This window comes from Dysidea avara, chromosome 1, assembly GCF_963678975.1.
Source record: "Dysidea avara chromosome 1, odDysAvar1.4, whole genome shotgun sequence".
In the NCBI taxonomy this organism is placed as follows: Eukaryota; Metazoa; Porifera; class Demospongiae; order Dictyoceratida; family Dysideidae; genus Dysidea; species Dysidea avara.
Window position 1 is genome coordinate 941,394 of NC_089272.1, and position 22,680 is coordinate 964,073.

The window sequence follows — 22,680 nt, forward strand, 5'->3', positions numbered from 1 at the left end:
ATCATAAGATAGCTGAAATGATGGCTTTGGATTTTCAACCATATTCAATTGTATCAGACACAGGTTTTACTGAGCTGCTTAAGACCTTGGAACCAAGATACACATTGCCAAGTCGTCGCTACTTTACTGAGGATGTTGTCCCTGGTATTGCAAGTGCTATCAATTCAAAGCTAGCTGTGGTATTGAAAGATGTAACATATTTCAGTTTAACCACTGATGTTTGGAGCACTAGTTTGACCAACCAATCGCTGATCAGCCTCACTGCTCATTGGTTAGAAGATAGTTTTGTGAGAAAATCTGCAGTCTTACATGTAAAGCATTTAAATGGGTCACACTCGGGGAAAAAGATTTGTGAGAGCATAGAATCAATGATTGAATACTGGAAAATATCAAAGGAACGAATCCATTTAGTGTTGACCGATAATGCTAGCAACATGAAGAAGGCCCAAAGAGATGCTAATCTGAATGGGTTTGGCTGTTTTGTGCACTCGCTTCAGCTAGTTGTTAATATTGAACTGTATGCATACACATGCACACACTTAGACTTAATGTATGTATTAGCTTTAAACTATTCATTGTTGTATTAGTTATTCACACCTTGATTCTTAGCTACCGTGGTTTTGTATAGGAATTTTAATCTGTGTAATAGGCCACATCTTTTGTTCTATTGTTCATTGTAGTTTTGGTTCTTTTTGGCTTGTACTTCTACATTGTAGTTGTTGTGTTGTGTTGCTAAACTTTAATACTGATTGTTGTGTTACTCTTCACGGTCTTCCTGGCTAAGTAGCGACATCCAGCTTGCGCGTGAGAACACTCCTGCTAACAGTTAATGATGGTGTGATGTCACAGCGGGTGGTCATTGGTGTTCTGGCTGTGGCAAGAAGTATTGTAGGCCACTTTAAGCGTTCAACACTTGCCTATCATTTACTAGATGAAATACGTGAGCGTCTTGACAGGGCCGGAGGAGGGAAAATTGAGTTGGTCAGGCCATTGACTATAATGTTTGAAATTGCTACTGTATACATGCCAATGAGAGAGGAGCTGTTACACAGTGTGCAAAGTGCGAAGCACGAGCATTCTAGGGGGGTCTGGGGGCATGCCCCCACAGGAAATTTTTGAAAATTAGACACTCAGATATGCAATTTTAGTGATATTTCACTGCTAGCTAGCTATATAAATATGCTCAGGTCTATCTGTTGTTCTTCAGACTTTCTATACTATTGCAGACCTGACATACAGGGGACACAGCATGAAACTTGCTGTATGGTTCATTTAGTTATAGCTAGCAATTAAAAGTTCAAGGGGGGTCTGGGGGTGCAACCCCCAGGAGCTGCAGAATTTTTGCAATTTAAAGGTTTGAAAATACCTTAAAATTTAAAATTGATGCTAAATTTTAAAGTAAACTAGCTAGCAAATTGCAACTTTCCCCCCAAATTTCACAGGGAACCCATGCAGCATGGCCCCCTTTAGCTAGGATATAATTACTATACAGTGAATTCACACAGCTACAATAAAATGCTACACAGCTGTATACTACTATACTGGTTTGTATGAAGTGAACGGATCATCACGTAAATATACTGGTGGACAGTCACGAGACCAATCAGCATTCGAAAATGGCGCGATGTGGGTGAGACTGAGAGTTTGCTCGGTATCTCGACAGGACGAGTGGGTAGTTGAAGAGGAGTGATTTCTACTCAACATCTCATCCAGATGGCCACCATGTAATGTATGGGTGTACAGCTTCTTGCCGAGGAATGAGTCATCTGGTTTGTCACTGCCAGCCCTTTGCCCAGTAAAGGAAGCCAAGAGAGACAAGCCAAGGAATGCTAATGATTATTTTATGAAGATTGAATTGTGATATAAGTGTGCTGGTTTAGAATCAAAGAAGGCACCTGCCTTACACGTGATAAATGCCAACTATCAGCACACGTGATACTGTACGTAGAACCCACAATCATTTCTGTACAAAACGATACGAATGCAATGCTGTACTGTAAGGTAATTGGAGGTACTATACGTGTAGTTCTGTGCTTTAGTTAGGCTGAGAAACTAGGTAACTACTCGTGTCATGCATTTTCAATAACATCTGTGAAATGTACGTAGCTACATGTAGATGTGATCGTCCAAAGATTGCATGAGAGTAATGTAGTTCGAGCTTGTCAGCTAGTTGGTTCAACTCCAGATTATTGGTCCGGCTCAGGCCTGACCAACCGGACCATCTCCTCCAGCCTTGCTTGATATACCAAAACATAAATTGCAGTAAGATGAACCAACGCAATGGAACTCGACACTCTTCATGCTTGAATCCATCTATGAGCAAAAAATGGCACTGGCTGCTTATGCCACTGAGCATGGTGGTATCACAATGCTGAACAGCCACCAACTTGATATAACTGTTCAAAATGCCAAAGTAGGGATTTCCCACTGAGCTATGCTGTAATAGCTACCATTGTTCATTTCTTGTTTCACTACTTTTTATAGCTGAAACCCTACTTCATTTTTAAATTTATAATTTTTAATATACTAGTTTGTTTAGTTTTTTGTTAAAGCATACAGCTAGCTATAAACATGTGACTGTTTTATTAGGGTGACTGCTGTATTAGAGTATCTCTAGTCAGCCTGCGAAGATGTGTGTTTGCCCCAAAAAGGGTGTGGTCATTGTGGTTTCGATCGATTATTGGACTAGAGTATCTCGAATCAGCCTACCAACTTGAAGGTGTGTGGTCACAAATACAGCTAGCATAAAAGGGGTGTGGCCATCATGGTCTCGATAGATCAATAATACGTAGAATAAAGAATGGGCGTGACTTTATGACCTATCGTGGAGTACTGGTACTGCTGTACAGTCAGGGGCCATACAGTAGCGTAGTCTAAGTGCCTTAAATAATTTTGTGGCATCAAGAAAGTGTTGATATGGAAAATTAACGCCTCGGTATGGTTTCGTTGGATGAAGAAGAAGACAAGCAGCCTGATTGAAGATAAAAGAAAAGACAAGGCGCACAAGGCGTACACTCGTCGGAACCCCAAAAGGCACATCCCACCGGTGAGTTGGTGACTGTGCGCTGCTTCGTTTGGGTTCTAGACTTGCGACTGTGGTGAGTGAGTGAGTGAGTGAGTGAGTGAGTGAGTGAGTGAGTGAGTGAGTGAGTGAGTGAGTGAGTGAGTGAGTGAGTGAGTGAGTGAGTGAGTGAGTGAGTGAGTGAGTGAGTGAGTGAGTGAGTGAGTGAGTGAGTGAGACGAAATTTCGAGTTTTGACGATTTTTTTAAAATTCTGTATCCGGCCGCCAGTAAGTATTTTCTTGTTTTTAACACTACATTTGATGTTAGGTGGACTAATATTATTCCGTAAAGGTGATTTTCGTCGCGTAAGAAGTTTCTAAGCTGGTTTTTAAGGGTGGTATTTTTGGCGGCGCGCGTCACTTTTGATGCAAACCCTACTTAAACAGTACTACCGTACTGTTTGATTAGAAAACTAATTGCACTTCTGAAACCAATCGAAGAAGTAACCAAGATGATCTCTACAAATTCAGCATGCATTTCAGCTGTGATACCATTGGTGAAGGTTTTTGAAGAGAATGTTTAACAAACACGACGATGATGCTGGCATAAGGACCATGAAATCAGAGATGCTGACCTCATTGGAATGCAGATTTGATACAGTGTAGCATTGAGCAGATAGATGAGCTTTGTGTTACTACTATTCTAGATCCACAATTCAAGCATCACTTTTTCATGGAAACAGAAACACCACAACTGGCTAGAGAATATTTGATGCAACTACACTTCAGGTGCTGATGAACCCCCTAACAAAAGGGCACGCCATGACCATACCACCACTTCAGAGGACAATGATCAGGCATCATCTAGCAAAGTATGGGAGTGTTTTACTGAACTACTGGAGGAAGCTGGGGCAACTAGTGGTGTGGGAGGAGGAGCCGAAGGAATGGTGGATAATTATTTAACCACTTATTGACTACAAAAAAGGTGACCCTTTGAAGTAGTGGCATGATAATAGCAGAAGATATTCATTGTTGGGAAATATGGCACAGCGGTTTTTGAGTGCTCCACCAACTAGTGTTCTATCTGAACGGCTGTTTTCTGGAGTTGGGAACCTATATAATGAAAAAAGAAGCTGATTAAGCCCAGAACATGCAGAAATGCTCTTAAGTATTAAGTACAACAAGCATTTAGTTGATTAAACAAACAGTTAAGGTTCTAACAGTTCTCTCTATTCATAATTTGATTTTTGTTTATACACGTTTATATCACTCAGTTATTTTTACTAATATCGGTATCGGAATTGGTAATTTTGTAGCAAATATATCGGTTATCAGAAAATTGGTAAATTCCCATATCGGTGCACCTCTAATGGACGTTTCGAATGTTACAGTGCTTTGTGTAAGGAGTTTAAATTCGGTTTTCTGGATACTGTGGGTTAAGGGTTAAAAGCTGGATAAGCAATATAAGGGCTCATAATGGCATGAGAGTATGAAAGTTTGAAAAAATTGGCGAATTATTTTTGTACGCTCATGCTTGGATTTTGCATGTATGCACGCACGCACGCACGCACGCACGCACGCACACACACACAATTATTACAGTATAGTATGTATGTGTTTCATTGTTTTTGTTGATTGTAGTTCATCACCGTTCACTGCCAAACTATAACCGGCAATCATCAGTAGATCAGCCAGTAGGTATGGTGAAGTCGTATTGTCAATTTATCTCATGAACAAGTCCCTAAATGAAAGGGATAAAACACTGTGTATTTCATTGTAGAAAAATTAGTTAGTGTATGTACAAATGTAGTACATATTTAAAGGATAGGTTATTTGCACTGTACATATCTTATAAGGCTAACTGATGATACGTAGTCATGTATGTATGTATTATTTGTGTAAATGTAGGTAGAACACATCATATAGATTATTTTTCTACATATGTATTTATCAGAGTGTTGTTTTGTGTAGACAGAAGACGTGCAGCTTCTGATGCACCTCAGTCTACTCGACCAATGAACAACTATGGTATGCAAATCTTGGTAGTGCATATATGTATGGTACAGATTTAGTGCAAAATTCAACAAAAAAACCACTGTTCGACATGCACATAAGACTTTAACTACATATGTAGTAAAAAATCAGAGTTTAGGCAGGGGAGAAAGTAAGGGGAGAATAATTCCCCAACCTTCAAATTTGGAAATACGTATTATTACTTGCTGAGAGTTCTATTTGAGTCTTAGTAAATCTATTTTAATTGAACTTCAAAGCATTGCTCACAGACCATTTTCTAAATCATGCAGTTTCTGCTTCTATATAGTGCACACCATCAAAATATGAAGACATGGCAATTTTCAACACATCTGGTACAATACGTACTGGTAACTTTCCTCTTCGTATTGTACAGTGCATATGTAGCTCCAGCCCAAGTGTACGTACAGTGTATCTTGCAAAGTCCACAAAATCTTAAATTGTTGAAATCATCTATATAGAATTTGTATTGCTAGGCTATCACACTTACAGTTTTGTGCATTCAATTTGGCAATTTTGTCTATTATAGCAGTCATTTACTCTAATTACAGAGGAGGTTGGTCACGCGTCATAGCCCTATGACGTATTGATGTGTGTTAATGCACAGCATTTGAAATTGGTGTTGGTATTTTCTACCCTTTTCATCACATCCACACGAACTATTCATGATGTAACCTTTGTTTCTTGGCTAAGAAAGCCACACAGCATGCTGAAAGAAGGGCGCTGGGAGACATAATTTATCGAAACTAATTTGCACATTAGAGTACTTTATATTGATACTGAGATGTTGGGGTTGAATGGGTTGAACTTTTTTTTGAGATCACGAGATGTTTGATGACGCATGACCAACCTCCTCTGCTCTAATTACAGGCCACTCACAACATGAGACGAGGCCTGCAACAGTTCAAGAGGGTCAACCATTGGAGAGAAATCTCTATCATGAATTTCCTGAACCAGATGGCTCCCAAACTAAACAACAACAACAGTATTCAGGTGGTGACACAAGAGCAGGACATCAACTCTCCTCCCCAACAACCTGGACAGTATGATACCTGGCATGGGCCACACCCTCAAGATCAACAAATAGTACAGTCATCTCAACAAGGTCTACCTCGCCCTTCTCCACCTCAACAGCAAAAGCAGCATCAACTTTATGGAAGCTGGTACAATCAACAGCAGAATTTCCCTCCAGTACAGATCTAAATATAGCTGATCAGCCTCACATTTTTTGAAACCTGATAACACTTGGAGGTTACAAAACAAACTAGTTCTAGTTATGTCTTTCTCCCATAATTACTCGTGTACCAACCACAAGACCAACCGTGCCTTACTCCCATCGACATCCGATCACTGACGCGTTAATCTTACTTCAATCTAATTTCCAGCATAGATGGGGTATCTATTATCTATGTTTACATTAACTGTTGTACTGTTGGTCTCTTGCATACCTGCCATCTTGAGCTTCTATTACTCTTGTTTATCGAATACGTGACCCATTGTTTCTGACCTCGTGCATGAAAATCATTAGAATTGACAAACCCAAGGCTAGCTGAACTATTGCTGATTTGTTGTTTTATGGTAAGTATACACATTTTGTTATTATACGTCATACAGTAATTATAAGTATACACAACGCCATCTTGACTACGCTAGTACTGTATATACTGTAGGATACGGCTAGTGTTACATCTTGTTTCTCTCTCGCTTGCAGGCTTGTTCCACAGCCGTTACACATTTTGCCCAATCCAGCTCAAATTGCAGTGGACAAGAGCAATAGTGTGGTAAAAGTTTGAAGATACCCACCTTCAGTTGATTGAACTCCTCCCTCGGCAAACCTTTCAGTTGAGCAGTCCGCTTGGCATGCATTGTGCCATCACCTCCTTCCCAAAGAACGCATCATAAGCTAAAGCCTGAGTTACTGTGCCAATCTTCCCATATTTCAGCAGTTTTTAGGTGTCCCTGATCACTTGGTCCACAGGTTTCAAGGAGCTTCGTACAATGGAACTATGTAGATGGTTAATAGTTAGTCCCATTGCAACTGATGGGGATTAACTGAGCAACAGTTCCATTGCAATCAACAGAGATTCGCCGTTAGGGGGTGGATTTGGTGGGCATTGCGGTAGAGGGCAAACTTATTCGTGGTTAAACTTTTGCAGTGGACTAAAGTATGGCGGCACCTGCTCAAAATGATTGGCCGTGTATGTAAACAACGCATATTCGTCCACATTGCTGTTAAGTGGGCATGGTTCACAGCAATTAATACACTTGATGATTGATTAGAGTGGGTATGATGCCATATAAGTGTACACACAGAAATTGGCATGGCTTCATGCATGCCTTCAAACTGCTGCAGCACAACTAATGATGAATGGGTGCGATTTCACCAGGGGTGTATGCAAGAATTTTAAAAAGGGGTTTCCACTACAGCTAAGTGACTGTTATATTAGAGTAGTTTATGTGCCTGACTGCTTTATTAGAGTATCTTGATCTTCTCACTGAAATCATGATTCAGAACAATGCTATAAGTGTTGCTATCATGTTAGAAACTATTATTTCACTAAGATAAATGTTTAAAATGTGTCCTGTTCCATGATAGATTCCAGCATTTCAAGTAGTGTGTAAAATTCAAAGGGGCTTCCTGAAACCATTCCCTGTTCACATATTACTACAGACAGTGATTCACAATCCTGATAAGTGGGCGTGTCTCACGAATGAAGCTTAACTGTTCCACATTGTCAAGCAACTTAATTTACTGTAATTAGCTTTATTTTTGTGCAAAAAAAATTCATGATAATTTTTGTGTAAAAAAATTTTCGTATAATTTACATGAATGACTGCTCAATTAGAGTAGTTTGATCTTGTGTAAAAATTAGAAATTTTCATACAAATTTTGCATATGAAAATTATTTTACAATGAAAAAAATTGTGGTATTGTACATGTCAACCAATCCAGATATGTAGATACTCATCACAGGTAGTTAACAGTAGCATTTGTTGGAAACTTATATGGTTTTTGACAAAACCATGAAATCTGAGAAAGTTTTACCTTTTAAAACTTTCCCCTATACGGCATTGTGTATAGGCTATAGATGCAACTTTTCAAACTCACTGCAATACTTTATAAATCAAGACACACGGTAGTGTGTCATGTGGCCAAAAAGCCAGCGCAAAACACCGTGAGTATATTGATAGGAAAAAAACAACAATTTTTGCACCTCCGTAGCTTCGCAGTGCCTTTGCAAAACAAGACAATTTTGCTGTGGACACGCCTTCCAACGTCAGTACTCCACATACCAAATTTGAGCAAAATCGCTTCAAGCGTTCCCAAGATATGCTACTTCAAAAATTGGCTTAGTTTCTATTTTTTTCTTGTTTTTCTTCCTCTTTTCGCACACTTACAAAAACTGCCATAAAACGCCAATGCCATATCCGATTGCCTTGAAATTTGGCACGCAGAAGGGGGGTATAAAGGCGATTCTTGGTACCACATTTTGCTGAAATGCAATAAACAGTGAAGGAGTTATTAGCAATTATTCACAAAAAATAACACCAATATGTTGTCACGCCTACAGGGTAAACCGCTTATGGGAAGTATAAGAAGTCACCTTATTAACTACAGTATGTGATAATCATTCATTGTTAAATATACAAATATTTAATGAGACAAAAAACTGTACACACAATTGCTTCTTTTGTTCCATAATTCCTACAGTAAAGGGAAAAAAAACAAGTTAAAAGGAAGTACCAAAGCCGGTTTATGGCTGGCTTTGTGGTTTGCAATATAAAAAGAAGTGATATCTAATCCAAAACAGCCAAGCTGTAAAAAAACAGTGCGGCCCCTAAAAATGCCAGGGTGAAAAAAGATGTGAAATCCAAGGTGGTGGCCAAGAAATGGCTGTGATGGTAGGTTAATGGTAAAAATTTTAATTACAACAATTCAGCATTGCCTCCTCCAAGTTTCACTAGGATTCGGCACCAAATTCACCTGAATTGTCGTTATTAAAATTTTTACCATTAACCTACCATCACAGCCATTTCTTGGCCACCACCTTGGATTTCGCATCTTTTTTCAACATAGCTGTTTTGGGGGCCACACTCTTTTTTTTTACAGCTTGGCTGTTTTGGATTAGATAATATTTGCTGGACTTTTGCAATGAAATGGTCATGTCATGTGTTTTATACCAACTATTTTCAAAATCAAGGATATATATATTTGTATTAAAAACTTCAGAAGCCACTAAGTGCCTTGCAGTGGTAATGGGCTCCTGACACTTATATTTATACCAAGTAAAAGAAGGGTGAGGTTGTCCAAAAGAGGAAATAGTTGTGATGGTAGGTAAATGGTGTCGGCAAAAGTTTAATCCCAAATTTGTGGAAGCTCAAATCTACTGCTTCTAAACTGCTATAACCATAAACCACACAATATAACTAGAGTTGGGAGATATGTAATTTAGGTTAAAGATTATCTAGATACGTAAATCATCTATCCTAAATCATCTATCGTAAATAAGATAACAAATTTGCTTATCAAGGTAATAGTAAATCTTTGTAAATCAACTATATTCAGGTGGGAGAGAAGTCAAACTTGTTGGGGTTAAAGTTTCTAGCATATCAACCACTACTTGACTTTATATCAAAAACTGTGTATACAAAATGGTCTTACGATGTTGAGAAAATATCGTTTATAAAATAGTTGTCACTTATCGAAATATAGGTTTTATGTACAGCCCTAAATATAATCCTATAAAACTATGTATCAAATTACTTGCTTATGCAACAAGGAATTCAATTATTGTTTACACAATGGTAACCACAAAGCCATTATATAACTTCAAAATGCAAAAAAAAAAAATGGCTGTATTGGTGGATGATTGCTAACCTGTTGATAATTAAAACGATTGAGCAAGTACACATGTGCATATATTCACGAGGTCACTCATTACAGGCTTACTAAAGTAACAATACACCACTCTAACCTATGTAATCCGTAGTGTTGCACCAATAATCAGTTCAGTACTTGTCTCCATATTCTTCAGTATTATTATTATTATTATTATTATCGCTGTGGAGAATCATCTACAGTGCTAATTATTGACCATCAAAAAGTATATGATGATGTCATGTTACCCGAGATAGTGCATGATGGAGCAGTTGTCCAAGTGCTTATGCCTGTACATATGTAAAAGGCAAATCCCTAGTTACTACCGTAAATGGGAAAGTTTCACTGGGCAAAAGTTTTGCATTTTCGCGGTTTCAAAGGAAAATGTGAAAGTTTCCCTGCTAAATCAATAATTTACAGTGTACTATATAGCTATGTTTAAGCTCTACCGCAAAACTTTCACCACGAATAGTCTCAGTAAGCCTTAACCGTGAAACTTTCGCCCAGCAAAACTCCCCGTTTACGGTATATTTCAAGTGTTACATGCATACACACACACACACTACACTACATGCATATGTACGTATGTATGTGCAGACACACATATCTACACGCATACGTACTTACGGTACCTAGTGCTTGTGTGCACTTATGTACATATGTTTGTTTGTATAAATTGCATGTAAAGTATGGATGTATGTACACGTACACTGTATGTGTATATCAAATAAAGTGATCTTTTTATAGGCAAAAGACGTCCAAATTTAGATGAGCCACCTAGAAAGAACATGCAAGGTATACATGTATGTTGTGATTATTTTGTATGCTTACATGTAGGCATAATGTATTTTGTGGACTGGACTCACAGACTGTACTTGTGGAGTGAACTGGTAATAGTCTCTTAACAATAATACAAAAATTATCTATCTCTTGTAATACTGGACACACCGTTATTAAGCTACAACTGTTGGTACTGCTCTTCCTTACAATGTTACAACACATACTAAATTATTAGAACATTTGCAAAACATATGATATTAGACTCAAGCAATGTAGTTTTTCAGGATGGTATGGTTATTCCTACACGCCTTAAAGTTTGTAGTGAATGTATACCTATAGATTGGTATAGATTTACTAGTGGAACAGGTGGGTGGCATGAGACTATGTGACTACCCAAAATACTTACTGCCTCATCACTAACTAAAGCCTGAACTAGTGTTGAATACTGGAGCAACAAAGGAATAAATCTGTACTACAACAACACTACTATACATAGTGTGCACAAGTAGACATGTTTTGATAAATTAGTACATGCGTGACCTTCGTGACTTGTAAGGAAGAACAGTAATGGCAGTTGTAGTTTAATAATGGTGTCAGAGACTGTTACCAGCTTAGTCTGTGACTCCAGTTTGTGAGTCCAGTCCTCGAAATACATTACGCCGCTTACATATGTTTAAAATTTACTTACACGTAGTGACTCAAGGCATTGTGCTTATCATTCATAATCATTGTGTGACTTTTATGTAGATACAGTATGTATGTATGTAGTCTATCTATGTATACTGTATAATTAATATTGATGTTTGATGATTTGCTAAAATAATTTGCAGTTGGCGAGATTTTAATTTGGCAAGATGCCCACTGTTGGTGCTACACTGTTGCAACAAGATGTTGTAGGTGTTGTAATAAATTTAAGCTGATGGAAAAATGAAGCATGCTTCACCATCCTTCTTGTGCTGAAATGTCTACCTTGCAGATTTAGCTGGTCAGTCACTGGCATGTGTCCTAGGCAGCCCAGTGTTACAGATTGGCACAAGCGTATTAAAGCCACTAATAAATCACTGTATTCCCATCCTTAATGTTAGACAATGATTATGCTGTAGAAAAAAATTTTTTTTCTGTAGCTGCACACTGTACTGCACTGTGTTTTACATCAATCAGAAGAACAACTAATACTACAAGCTAATGGCATCTAAGATTTTTTTTTTTTGAATCCATTTTCTGTGACTTCAGTCAAGTCTTTTCTCTAATGTCTGCCAACACAGAAATTATCCAATCAACTTTGGGGTTTTTGACGACCTGTAATCCAACATCATGGCCAGGTGGAGGTGAACATATTATTATTATTATTATTAAGGCTTTACAGCACAAGTGCGGTCCTACAGCCTGTTTAAAGTTGTTACAGAAAGTGTGTTTGAAAAGGTGGAGAAAGGAGAAAAAATCCATGACTGGACCTGGGTGCATGGCCTGGAACCTGTAGCCATCCGATTAACGCTCGAACACTTACAGGAGTCTGCCAGGTGGTCAGGATGTTTTCTCCTTGTCAATTTCATGTATATGTATCCAATGAACTCTAGAAAGTGACTTATTATCTCTGATTTGTTTGTAGCTGATCTCTCTACAAGTTGATTTGTTTCTAGCTGATCTCTCTACAAGTTGATTTGTTTCTAGCTGATCTCTCTATAAGTTGATTTGTTTGTTGCTGATTGCTATAAAAGGTTGATTTGTTTGTAGCTGAAGTCTCTACAAAGTGTTGTTTGTAGCTGATCTCTCTACAGGGTAATTTGTTTGTAGCTGAACTCTCTCCACAGAGACTTGTGTGTAGCTGAATTCTGTAGAGAGTGACTTAATTGTAGCTGAACTCTCTACAGGGTGCATGACTTGTTTATAGCTGAACTCGCTTCAGTGTGACTTGTAATGTTCTGAATCTCTACAGTGATATATTTGTAGCTTAACTCTCCACAGGGTGACTTGCTTCCAGTTGAACTGTCTATAAGATTGACTGTTTGCGGCTGAACTTCCTACAGAATAACTTGCAATGTAATAGAACTCTATAATGGAGTAAGCTGAATGTTCTATTAGGGTGACTGTTCTATTAGAATATCTCGATCTCGCATTTGCTACACGGAGTTGGCTTTTGAATCATAACTCAGTGGTTTGTCATCCGATTCTTCTGTACTACTGCAGGGACTTTCTAGGATGAGTATTCCAGCTATATACCGATTTTCAGCTCACTGCTCAAAGCGGTTTGCCTGGTAGACGTGCAAATTCTTGGTATTTTTATTCACGAATCTCGATCGCGCAATTGTTACACACCTTTGGTTTCGTGTCATATCTCCATGATCTTTATTTCGATTGCTTTCAAACCACCAAAAGGCACTCCTACAATAGTTGATCTATCCACAAACCGATTTTCAGCTCATTCCATGAAGCGGTTTACCCTGTAGGCGTGACAACAAATTAATCTTGTTTTACGCAAATAATTTCTGAACCGTTCATCGGATTTGCACCAAATTTGATAATAGGATTTGCCTTTGGACTCCCTTTCTCTGTACCAAATTTCAAGGCAATCAGAGTACGCGCTTGCATTTTATAGCAATTTTTGCAAGTGTGCGAAAAGAATTTTAAAAGACTTATCATACCTGGAGCTATACCACTAAAATGCAATTTTGCACTGTAAAATTGCACTTTGGGGCTTGTGAGCACTCATGTATGTAGCGTATATACACCTGTACCATTTTTGCCATAGTAAGTTTTCTGCACAAATCTACTGTCAGAATCAGTGGAGAAATATCAATGGTATTCCATCTTTCCAAATAGACATACTTACAGTGTAAGCCAACACTGGTATGTATCTGACATTTCCTTTAATGAAAAAATGAAACTATTTGATAGCAACCTTAATCATAATACTTCTATCACCTGATGTGATAATGTCCTGCATATGTACGCAATCACCTGCTTATTTACATGTGCAGTAGACCCTTAGTTATCCTAACCCCAATGTGCCTCAGGAAATGGTAAAAGTGTTCAGATAAGTGACTAGTTCAGATAATTGAAGTCCATACATTTATATACAGGGATTTGGTTGAAATACTCTAATAGAACATACACTGGTACTCAAAATACTCTGATAGAACAGTCATCTCCAATTCCGGATAAACGAGGGTTGGACAACTGAGGGTCTACTGTATCGTTGTTTTCTTTTTCTTGTAATATACGTACATGTATATGTGACCAGCTGAGCGAAAACTGGTTGTTTTCACAAAATTCTATTTTGCCATAAAACCGTATTGAAATACACTGGGTATAAATACATGAAAAATTTATGCACGCTTTAATCACATTCGTATGCACTGAAATTATCAATAAAACCTATACACCACTGGACTCACCTGTTTATGGAGAGTAAGAAAATCTGTTTCGTGTTTGCACAGCAAGAGATACACGAATTATGGGTACAATGCGGTTTACCGCCATCATTTCATAGTTGGAATGGCCTTCTTTTTCAACACGGAGGAGTACAGGGAAAGCACTATACCTTGATCGATTTGCCACTTTATGGTGCACAGATTGAGCCACGTCCCATCTTTGTAGCTCATGAGTTATGATTGATTATCTAAGCACCTGTAATTTATTTCCGTATTGTTGCTGTACAAATCGAGTTTATCACTGTTCCAACTGTCAGCCACTATAACTCCAAGACCATTCATAACAAAAGGCTGAAACTTTGGCTGTACACTCTTTTGTTACTATAGATTACAGAGATGCAATAAAATGGAATTCGAGATATGTGCGAAAATGGCCGGGTTTTTTTTTCTCAGCCAATCACATATGATACTGTAATTTATACTTTGTTTCAGTGACTTTTCTTCACTAAATAAAACATCAGTTTTGAAATACATATTTTTTTATTATTATTATTAATGCTTTACAGCACAAGTGCTGAAGGTCTGTAGGACACCTGGTCCTAAAGCCTGTTGAAAGTATTTTGAAAGTGCTTTCCATTGAAATGCAATCAGGACAGATTGTCTATAATCATGAAAAAAAATCATGAAAATTGTGTCTAAAAGATTCACACACGTACATATCATATACTACGATAGTAGTGTGTTGTAGGGACCACAAAGGAGTAGGCGTGACCCACAAATTAACACCACCCAAAAAACAGCCTCGACGACGATGAGGCAGTATTGGTTAGGTAAAACTAAGCCCAAACAAGCTTTTTCAGATCGACCCGAAATGCTTTCAACAAGTTGCTATGGAATTTAAAGCTAATTTATGTAACGGAATTTTCTACTGACTGACTGACTGACTGATGCCTTCAGACAAGCGTAACTCGATAACGGCTAAGGCTATGGGTTTGATTTTTTCACTGTTCGACGTTGCTTCGGCCCAAGAGGTGCCTTTTGGCATACTGCAGTACGTACAATGCATTCTTCATGCACTTACCAGTGTCCTCCTTTGTGTCCCATTCATCTTTGCTGACAGTGAAAAGTGTCAATTTGGCGATAGCACGTGATGGCTTCCCTTAATAACGGTAATCGTCCGTATTTTTAATAGTAGCTGTTTTGATTGCAGAGTTGCTTTTCGAACAATTCTTGATTCGTACTGTTGTGTAATGGGTTAAACAGAGCTGACAACGAAGACTAATGGATGCTTCACCTATCAGATGATAATTGATATAGCTGGGGCACACAGCGTAAATTCAGATGCAGCATGTTTGGGTTCACCAGTCATAATAATATTTTCTAAAAAAGTTAACAAACAAGTACACAGAAAAATTTGGAATTTTCAACTAGAGTAGGGACCATAGAAAAGTACTGAAACAAGTTGGAGTAGTGCATGATATTAATTCACAGTAACACAATAAGAAGTGTTATATCCCTACTATGCTCAAGATACCATAATGGAGATGCACAGTAGGGATATAACACTTCTTATTGTTTTACTGTGATTTAATATCATGCACTACTCCAGCTTGTTTCAGTACTTTTTATCGATGTGCTATGGTCCCTACTCTAGTTTAAAATTCCATTTTTTTTGTGTACTTGTATGGATATGTAAACAGGATTCTTTTACTATTAAACAGTACAGTAATCGAAAGCTCGTAAATATATAGGGGTAGTAAGTCATTTAGAATTTAAATCAATATTGCAGGTATGTTTCCAAAAATACTTAGTAACTGCACACATACTTATGTACGTATGTATGTACGTATATGATTATTTTATGGACGTACTTTTCACAGGTCACTTACATGTACACCAAGAGACAAGGACTATTTATGGTGATCAACAATTGGAAAGAAGTCTATATCATGATTTCAGTGAAGCAGATGGCCACCAAACTAATCGACAACACCAGTATTCTCGTGGTCCAACAAGAGGAGGACATCAACCACATTCTCAACACTCAGGCCAGTATGATATCCAGCAAGGTCACCATCCTCAAGGGCACTACCCAACTATGACCAGCACACAACCTCATCAGCAAGGGCAACCTCATCCATCACTACTTGAAGAGTACCAAGGGCAGTATGGTCAACAGCCTCCCCAAGGGCTGTATGGCACACATCATCAGCCTGGATTGCAATCATCTCATCGACTAGGAGGAAACTTGCAGTCAACAGATCAACTGTCAACAGATCAACTCCAGTCAACAGATCAACGCCAGTTATCAGATCAGGTAAACACAGCATCACAACGTGAATCTCAAGGAGACCATGCATCTCCCCCTTTAATGTTTGAGTCCCAAATAATGATACAGCAACAAATTCAAAAGCACCAACAGCAAATAGGAATATTAAAAGGAACACAACACCAATTGGGACAGGGACAACAATTCCAACGAATAAAACAGGAAATTCAGTTACAGATAGACCAAGAAGAAGAACAGATACAGTTACTATGCTCTCAACTAATACAACAGATAAGACAAGTACCACCTGAAACACAACAGCAACCCAGTTCAAAATCTCACCAGCAACCACATCACCCTTGTGGAGCACAATACAAACAATCAGCAGCTCCCAGGCAACCTATGAACTATGGACAACCTAGTGTGCAACAAGGTACAGCCTATGGAGTACAACAGGATGCAACCCTTGGACAGGGTAGGAGACATCCAGATACAACACATGGAGCACAGCAGGTTAGAGCACAACAGAGTACTACACGTAGAGTGCAACAGGGTGCCTCACTTGGAGCACAGACAAGTGCAATGCATGGAGTGCAACAGGGCACAACACAGTGGCATGCAGAGTTTGAAGCACACCAGGCATCAACAATCACCACACAATCACCACAAGGACCCGCAACCAGACCAGGACAGTCTAAATCTGCTAATCAGACTGAATATGTACAAGGCATAGAAACCCTACCAAACCAGTTTCAACAGTCTGTTACAATACAGGATCATCAAATAGCTAGAGGTTCTAGTAGAACAATGGATGAGACATACCAGGAACACATCCATCCATCACCACTACCTTTACATGGAGAGCATGTGCAAGTGGACACGACGGAAGAAGAATTAAGAACTTTTCAGGAAAAACAACAACAAAAAGAAGAGATGCGTAAGTTGCAAGAGCAAGCAGCTAATCAGTCATCACAAGGCAAAGCATTAAAAGCTAAAGCTGAACAATTAACTGAGGTAGGCGTCTCTCAAGAGGAGTCTCAAGGAGACAGTCAACAAGGAAATTCTATCCGCTCACCAGTAACTTGCCAACATGATAAAGAGTCACAGATATTGTTTTATAGTGGACAGGGTGGTGACACAGCATTGGACTTAGAAAACAATGTCAAGTCACTAGCAATAACATGTAAGTTATCAATGGCTCTGAATACAGTATTGAATTACGTATGTAGCATAACCACATGATGACCAATGTATGTATATACAACTTTGTCAACATCTTAAGATCTCTGGCAGCTGTGACACATTGATATCAATTTGTGTATTAGATTCAATGCTCAGTTGAGTTTTTCTTTGAGACAAGGAGATGTTTGATGACATGTGACCAAGGGAGACTATGGCATAAGTACATCAGTGTAGTACCTTGGCCATACAGAGGAACCTCTTTTAAAGGGCCCTCCCTATAAAGGACACTACATTTAATCTCCTCATAAAGGAGAATTTCTGAGGTTGCTATAGACCTCCACAAATACAACAACCTCCTTACTTGGTCTCAAAATAGAGGTTCCATTGTATGTTTCCCTGGATGCAAAATCTTGCATAACAAGTTTTTTCTTATTTATATCCATTTTAATATTATATCAGATGACAAATAGGGCATATAAATACAAGTCTGTGTAGTTTAAAAAAATTTTTTTCAACACATGTATACTTTTATTACAGGTGAACCTCATGTGGATAGTCAAGATGCTAAGTACCATGATGATGTTAGTAGTTTACAACATGATGGTCCACCAAGAGGGGCAACCAGTAGTGGAGTAAGCCATGAAGACACAGAGAAGAATGATGGAACAACTCCTGCTACTGTTGCTCCTACAAATACAGCAGCTCTACTTACATCATCAGTAGCACATACTCCTAGTACAACAAGTGGTGAAGTGATCAGTGAAAGTGTTGCTGGTACCTCTGATGTCTCACCTGCTACCAGACCTTATTCCATGTCCTCTGTATCATCCACTGCTAGTGGATCATCTCATGTTGATTCAGAAATACAGGGAACTGACCAAAGGACCACTTCCCCTTCTACTGCTACTAGTATGACTAGTGGTACTGCTACCAGTGATAGATCAGCTACACACTCTCACTCAACAATAAACGTCTTGTTGGTTGAACCTAGCACTACAGCACAATCAGGTAAGCTGTACATAACTGTATGTGTACCACTACTTTAATTGATGATGATGTCAACAAGGTACCACTGATTCTGTTACTACCATGTCATCTTCCTCTACAATGACTGCATCTCTTAGTAGTTCTGCTTCAGCTAACAGTAGAGTCAGTCAAATAGGTTTGTATGTGTAGTATGTACTCTATGTTTGTATGCAACGTAAGTGGTTCTAAATATACGTACTGTACTGCCCCTGAAAAATTGTGACGTAGATAATGTTTCCAGTATCCTGAACAGTAGAACAGTGACCATGTACTGTATGTTATTTTATGACTATCATGGACGCACTAAACAACCATTTTGTGGCAGTATAATGGTAGTTGCCTATCAAAGAAGAATTCTAGAAGCACTTAAATAATATTTAAGTGTAATTTATGTACCATAGTTAGGATAGTTTGTAAAAGAAAGTGCAATATGCCCCAAAAAATTGATTGGATTGTTTCAAATAAATGCCACATTTGTTATCTAAAATTGCTGGCTATATGGTAAGTATACCATATGGTTTAACATAAGTTAGGGGGATTCAGACAGGAGGTGGCAACAAGCCCTGTCCAAAGTAAACTGAGGTTTTAAAGTTTCTATATAGTGCCATCCACATAGCTGTCCTGACTGTATGTATGTATAGTGTATGTCTTACTATAGAAGGAGAATGATATAAGAGTTCTTGTAGTACTAATTTGGCAGTGAACAGAATTGTTTAAAAGATTTGTATGCTTCAAACTGCTTTTATTTAAAACCTAGTGATGTAATGCTAGAACTAGCTACAATTTCTTTGTTTTGATGTACCAAGGTTTATACAGTTTATTGGACATTTAACTTTAGAGCACACTGTAGCTTGTACCAGCGTTGAAAATGGGTCAGGTCAACCGGGTCACATATTCCCCTGGTCATCCGGGTCCGACCCGGTTTACAAATTATCCGGGTCTAACCCGGATTGGATCATGTGAGAAACAAAATTGTTAGTTTGACAATGTGGAAGCTTATAAATGCTAGTCGCATAGCTCTTTCGTGAGCCACATCCACTTATCGTGTTACAAACATATGCTCAGCCACACCCATTCATTAGTAAGTGCAATCTGTAACACAGAACTGTGTCCGTTGCTGTCTGCAAGCTTACGTGGAGCCACGCCCACTAATCGATTATTGTACGAGTTGTATATAGTCTAGTCTAAGCACTTCTGTGAGCCACACCCACTATAATATATTGGGAAATTGTAATACTAGGTATGCACGAAGCCACACCCAATTACTGTCTGTAAACTCACAGTAGCTACATGGAACCAGACTCACTGAATGACTTTAAATTATAAACTTACCGGCTTAGTTATCACATAACTACTCGTTTACTCAACACGGATCGAACGTTCAAAACGTAGTCTCGCTCACTCGAGGTTACCTGAAACATAGCTCTTATCGCACACCTCGGCTTTAATTAATCCGGGTCTGACCCGGATTGCTATCCGGGTCAGTGGGTCATCCAGGTCAGCAGTAGTGACCCGGTTTCAATGCTGGCTTGTACCTTCTGATTGTTGTATAGTAAAATAATTAACACCTGCAAATATGTAGGTACTTATAGTTATATTTCCAGATCGACAGGAACCAGAACAGTCAGTGACCATCGAGTCAACCCCATCAACCACAACAGACACCTCTGTGTTGTCTACTACTACTACTGCTACTACTAACATGGTTTCAAGTATGTAGTCTTGCAGTGGAACACTATATGGTTTACTACAACATTTTGCCATATGTAGCAACTCGACACATTTACAGTACTAGTAGCAGTTTGTCCTCTTCGGCCACGAATACTATGGATATGGGTGAAGAAATTGACACAGGTAAGTGATATTGTGTATGTATAGTACATACTTACGTATAGTACATAGTTACTTTATTCATATTGTAACAGCTACTCTTGTGTGTACATGTGTAGATGATGCTCCAATAAACTTAACGTGGGGTGATCATTTAGGATCTGGTTCTTTTGGAAAAGTATGTATTAGATGTGTATAATCTATTTGTACTATACTTGTGTACCTATGTACTACTTACATGTATATGTACGTACATGCACAACTTGTCCCATCAAATGGTATGGTAGTACCATTTATGTAGAGATCGTTCCAAAAGTTTCATGCATCGCCAAAATTTCCGCTATTTAAAATCATCCTAGAGACATCTTGTTCAACAAAATTCACCTTTATGGAATAGTACTAGTCCATTTAATATACAATACAGCATTAAATACAACAAAACACTTACAAGTGGCCAGATATAGAATTTTAAAAAATCCCCAAAACTCAAATTTTAGTCTCACTGCCTGCCTGACCCCACAGTTTCAAGGCTAGAGGCCAAACAAAGCAGTGCATGTCATGCCACAATAACAAACTCACCAGTGGGATGTGCCTTTTGGGGTTCTGACAAGTGTAGGCTCGCTGCACCTTGTGTTTTCTTTTATCTTTGCTTGTCTTCTTCATCCAACGAATCCTTACCAAGGCATTAATTTGACGTATTAACAGTTTCTTTCAGCAGCATATTTAGGTGCCACAGAATTATTTCAGAGATATTTCAGAAGTGCTTCCGTCCCAGTGTTATATTAAGAGGTGTGCTAGCTAGATATCTGCAACTTCGTGATTGGGATCCCGTTCACGATAGGTTTACGACTAGAGTTGTACCGATTCCCACTTTTTAGGGAAAACCGATATTCGATATATTTTTACCCTGTTTACCGATAGTTAACCGATACCCGATTGTAGGTCTCTACAATTATACTTGTGCACACTCCATTAAAAGTAGAGCTAGTAAAGCCAATTCTGTGAAATTGTTCACTTATCTCAATCGAAGCTGCTAGTCAGACAAGTGGGCTAGGGCCTGAACCATCACTGTTTATCTTTGTGGTTACCACAAAACATAAACAAATTACCCAAGTAAATACCAGAGCCTTTGATACCAGCCCTCCAGTGGTACTGCAGCTGCTGAAGCTGAATAGACTAATAATCTGCTGGCCACAGTCCATTACATGCGATTTCTGATTACAGTAAAAAACAGCTAATTATTGGCTTCTACTGATTACCCATCTGATTATCAGTACAACTCTACGACCACACCCATCAATTAAAGATCTAGGTTGAGTAATAGTGATAGAGTGCGTTTATATGGAGATCACACCTCTTAACAATCTAGCTTTTTACTTAACGGTACTTCAAATCTTATTGATCTAGCTAGCTGCTTACCCCTTGTCTTACTCAAGATACTCTAATACAACAGTCATGTATGATATTCTAATAGAACAGTCACAAGTTACATTGTAGCTAGCTGTGCTACAACAAAAACTAAGCAAACTAGTATTTTAAAAATTGTTAATTTAAAAATGAAGTAGGGATCTATGCAATAAAAAGTAGTGAAACAAGAGATGAATGATGGTATTACAGCATAGCTCAGTGGTAAAGCCCCTACTTTGGCAATGAACAAAAAAAATTGTTATGGATAATGTGCCAAAGTAGGGACTTTCCCACTGAGCTATGCTGTAATACCATCATTTATCTCTTGTTTCACTACTTTTTATTGCATAAATCCCTGTCATTTTAAATTAACAACATCTAGGTGGGGGAGATTGTCTAACTGGAGTACATATAGCAAAAACACTGCTGCAAGTAACACCTCAGGCTTCTCTTAGAAGAAAGGCTTGACCTTATCAACATCATATATCACCTATCAACAGTCCTTTGTCATCAATAGAATTAGGCTAGAGGTGTACATATGATCAAAAATGAACTTGCAGCAATTTGTATAGCAGTTAGACACCCTCCCTCATACAAATATTATGCACACTTTCTGGGTTATGTAAATTGTGCTAAACTGAAATACACTAATACCCCTTTCATATGGTCACTTTAAACCAGTTTCAACCCGGGTTAATGCATTCATATGACCACCATAACCAGGTTGAACCCGGGTTGAACCCAGAAGTCATAACCGAGTTCAACCCTACAAAGGAGTAGGGTTGAACTCGGGTTTAACTCAGTTTATGGCTTCAAAAGCGAGTTGTGGTTTTTAATGAATACATAAAATGCATAGAAGACAATTATCACTCAATGAATACCATCATGTGATGATTGCTTGTG

At 38.5% G+C, this 22,680-nt stretch overlaps 1 protein-coding gene across 4 annotated transcripts in view; it reads left to right on the top strand.

Annotated features, from left to right (window-relative positions):
* The window catches only part of LOC136252170 (uncharacterized), a 68,951-nt gene that overhangs the window by 16,874 nt on the left and 29,397 nt on the right, over window positions 1–22,680 (top strand). For all 4 annotated transcript variants that reach the window (XM_066044563.1, XM_066044568.1, XM_066044581.1 and 1 more), the window contains 9 exons: window positions 4,644–4,700; window positions 4,974–5,030; window positions 10,660–10,707; window positions 15,944–17,515; window positions 18,052–18,522; window positions 18,581–18,676; window positions 20,145–20,252; window positions 20,311–20,394; window positions 20,490–20,548. In XM_066044563.1, coding sequence (XP_065900635.1) covers window positions 4,644–4,700; window positions 4,974–5,030; window positions 10,660–10,707; window positions 15,944–17,515; window positions 18,052–18,522; window positions 18,581–18,676; window positions 20,145–20,252; window positions 20,311–20,394; window positions 20,490–20,548 — 2,552 coding nt within the window. The remainder of the gene's footprint in view (window positions 1–4,643; window positions 4,701–4,973; window positions 5,031–10,659; window positions 10,708–15,943; window positions 17,516–18,051; window positions 18,523–18,580; window positions 18,677–20,144; window positions 20,253–20,310; window positions 20,395–20,489; window positions 20,549–22,680) is intronic.